Genomic DNA, 4,143 nt, shown 5'->3' on the forward strand with positions numbered 1-4,143 from the left:
CGAAATTTGAGGAAATTCTTTTATTGGTGAAGTAGATTAGGCAATTTTTTTATGGACCATAAAAAATTACATTTTTGTATGTGATAAAAGATCGAAGAAGTAGAGAATCGGCAATGAGACGGCCACACCGTCGTCGCACGGGAGGGGTGCATCATGAGACGACAGCACGATCCTCACACAGGATGAGTCGGTTGGACTTGATCAAGATTCTATATCTATATATAAAAGAAATTCTAGAAGAGGAAAGAAAAACTTCTGTCTTTAAAATTCCCAACAAATTAAATTAGCCACTAATGAATTAGATACAACAGCCATACATGGGCTTTCACCAATCTGCACTCGCAACATTCTTGAAAACCTCCTCTACCCTCTCCCCGCCGTTGTGTGTCTTGATCTCCTCATCCAAATTCTTAATCACCAAACTCACCTTTGACAGCTTGTACAGGAGATGTTTCATCTCCACTTCAGCTATGGCTTTTTCTTTCTCTTTTCCGGCGACAAGTTCGGCCGCCTCGCACAGCCTAATCAGCTCGCTTAACCTGCCGCGCAAGAACCCCACTTCCATGCCGAAATGCCCCACCCCTATCAGAGTTCTGTCCCATACTTCCAGAACATCACGGCCCGTTGCGAGCGTGGCAGCTTTGATGCCATCGGCGATTTTCACAGTTTCTTTTATTGCCCCGGCGATTAGCGTGTAGTTCAACCCAGGCTCTTCAAGCTCATGAAGATACGCGTTGCGACTGCGGCACATCTCATAGTACTTGAGCCTGGTATCTTCGGAGATCTCAGAATCTATGTTTATGTTGTTGACAACAACCTTAAAATCCTCGAATTTTTTCACTTGTGAAAACTCAACCACATTCTCTGCAGATAAGTGGTTTGAGGTAGAGACTTGTCTCTCCAGATTGTCACCTTCATGCTGTATTCTGGTTAACTGATCTGCAGCATCTTCAATTCTCAACACATTTTCCTCAATATCATCACCTTCCAGCAGTAAACCCTCTGGAATAACAGAAAAAGTTATGCATACATGCTTCAGTCCTAATGAATATTATATATGTTGGTTTGTGCAAGTTGGCATAGTTTGGTTGGATGGATGGATGAATATCTAGAAATTGTTAGTGAATCAGTGTCTAATATAAAGCCTATATTGATGAGATATAAAATGTACAATATATTCTTCAGAATAATACCAATATATCAGCCAATGACCTGACTGTCCCAAATGGGAGGTCATGTGCTTGAGTCTTAGTGGCCGGGGGTGATATTGATTTTTTGTGCTTCAATAGATTTAGAAAGTAGATATGATGAACAGATGCTACATTAATTTTAACAGAGTCAGTAGCACTCAAATGCAGGTCTACCGTTGATGAGGCAATATAATGTAACACAACTGAGAGGATCGGACATCAATTAGCTAGGTTTTTTGTAGACTTACTTTATTCAATTAATGCAAAGGAACAAGGAAAACATACATACCAGTTGCAATTGGGTGTGCATAATGACTTAAATCCAGAAGGCTGATAGCACCCGCAATATTTGCCGAGTCATTTGCCCGAACAATGTACACCTAAAACAAGGAAAAGGAGTAAAAATGAGGCTAATTCTTTGAAGGCTGAAGATAAGTTGAAAAACTAGGACACTGATAGGCTATGGATGGGGTTACCTACCTTAAGCTTGAGAGGTTGGATTAGCTGAAAAACTACAACATCCCCGGGAACCAAGTTGTGTTGGAGGGAAAATCCTCTCCATCCACCACTCAGGCCATGCTTCTCAATAAGGTACTTGGTCTCTGTTTCTCTTCCATTTTCATCCACCAAAATAATAGCAGTATCATGGTTTGGCAGATGACAAGTGCAGAAATCTTTTGGCAGACCCTATCAGATCAGATCATTATATTATATTATATTATATTTGAGAATGATGGCACAGTGATAAGCATGCTTAGATTACTTGATTTAACCTAATTAACACTAAATTAAAGAGATATGATTAATTATGTGGGCAGGGCTTACCAACCAAAATCCACTAGTAGTATGAGAATGGAGCAAGAACTTGACTACACTAGGAAATTGAGGTGAAAGATTTGCTTGAAGTTCTCGACCTCTCCTCATAGCTATGGAGTTTTCATCAACACACCCATACTCCCTCCTACAACCTTCACCTTTAGCCTGCTCAATCAAATAGTGCGGGCCAAGTAAGCATCAGGAAGTTGCAGAACCTCAAATGAATCAATTTGGCACAAGGAATAATACAACATCAACAGTCCTTATACTAGCCAAAACATATATACACTCTAAAAATATCTTATTTCGTCAAAGTAAGTTGTGTTATTAACTTAATTTCAACCAACACTAATCCCATCATTCCTCAATAGTAAGCTAATAAGGTAGTAAGAGGAAGTGTATGTAGTGCAAGAAGGGGTATTCAGTCTTATTATATGCATCAAACTTCAAAATTAAACAACAATGGCATGTCTGTATGTTTACCTGAACCTTCTTGGGAGTAGGACATCTTCTCTTGATCACCTTCTTATTGGCAGCCAATGGATTCATCTTCTTAAACTATCATAAAAGACCTTTCGGTTGGTAATCATAAGATAAGTATTTTGTTTTTTTGAGATGCAAATATAAGTATTATTTGCTTCATACAATAAATATTAAGAAAACTTCCTAAAATAACATGTCAATATGTTGAGAGTTTGGATGGATATTTTAAGTTGAAGAGTAAAATTATATTGGTGAACATCATTAAAATTTAAAAATTTTGATTAAAATTATTACAATATGCAAAGGTTTGATTTTTAAATTTTGTTCATTTTTTTTTTTTTACAGTAATGTATATATGGGAAAAGTATATTATTAGTCTCTAGTTATAGTGATTAGTGGTTTCAATCCATAGTTGTAAGTACATAGTCCTTAATTTTTGTTAACCATGTTATGATTTAAGCCTCCAAAGTTAAGCAATATAATTAAGGAATAATCACTAACTTATACCAACAAATAGAGATTATTAACTATGATAACTTTTAAATAAGAAGAAAGAAAGAGCTTATATATATTTATATTAAACATTCTTAAAATTGAAGAAAAAAAATAAAATGTTGATATTTCCAGTTATGTTAACACAGCGCTGAAAACAATTCCAATTTAATTTGTAACAAGGAGAAATACTTGACTATATCCATCATACATATGAACGCACACAACACAAGCATAATTGTCATCAATTCTTGTACCAAAGAAGAGAGATTTTTGGAAGGTTTCAAGAACACAATCAAGAAAGCAATTTTTATTTTTAAATTTTTTTTTTTTGATGTATAAGACAAAAAAAAAAATGGTATGTAAAATAAGAATCATATGTTTTTTTTTTTTAATATTTAATAACCTAAGGAAACAAATTTGCAAAGGTTATGATATATGACCTAAGGAACCAAATTTGTACTGATTATGAGATAAACCTAGACTCTGATACCAAATTTATATGAACCTTGTCCAATGTTCAAATAAGATGGAGTATTGTCCCAATTATTCTCAATGCAGGATAGAGATGGATCAAAATACCTTAGACCTCACGAGAAAAGGAATCTTGTCTATGGATGGGTCTTCTGAACGCACTGAATTTCTATACCCACCGCCGACATCCCCCCTCAAGAACAACCGCCACACAACACAAAAGCACAAACCCCCTACCGGATGAACCCCCCCCCCCCCCCCCCCCCCACAAAAAAAAAAAAGAAAAAAAAAACCACATAGAAAACCAAAATCACGAAATCACGAAAACCAATTTTGGTCCAACGAGTATTAGAAAAATGACGGTTTTCGTCCACATGTTTAATTCCCACCAATTTTCATCCACGACTATTGTTTTAGTACCAATTTTAATCCACGACTATTATTTTAGTACCAAAATTTATCATGTCGGTCACTCATCTATTTAAAACAATAGGTATTTTAGTACGAAATACCTTGACCACCACTGGAACAACTACTCTTTCGACACTTTGACCGCTTGATAGAGCAGCCAATCATGAAGAATCCGGTACTACAACCACCGACGTGAAGGGTTTGACGGTACTAGGAGAATTCGGCTGGACTGCGACTTTACCGAGAAGAACTGCAACTTTGGGATAAGAATACCAAA

The 4,143-nt window shown here is 36.4% G+C and overlaps 1 protein-coding gene across 1 annotated transcript; it reads right to left on the minus strand.

Annotated features, from left to right (window-relative positions):
- Positions 1–325: 325 nt before the first annotated feature.
- Positions 326–1,237, minus strand: LOC109192035 (B3 domain-containing protein Os01g0234100-like). The gene is made up of 2 exons (XM_019342657.1): positions 1,213–1,237; positions 326–1,002 (listed from the first exon to the last, which is right to left on the minus strand). Exons 1-2 carry the CDS (start codon positions 1,235–1,237, stop codon positions 326–328), a joined length of 702 nt encoding a protein of 233 aa, XP_019198202.1.
- Between the last annotated feature and the right edge of the window lie 2,906 nt (positions 1,238–4,143).

This window comes from Ipomoea nil, unplaced genomic scaffold, assembly GCF_001879475.1.
Source record: "Ipomoea nil cultivar Tokyo-kokei standard unplaced genomic scaffold, Asagao_1.1 scaffold0209, whole genome shotgun sequence".
Taxonomy (NCBI): domain Eukaryota; kingdom Viridiplantae; phylum Streptophyta; class Magnoliopsida; order Solanales; family Convolvulaceae; genus Ipomoea; species Ipomoea nil.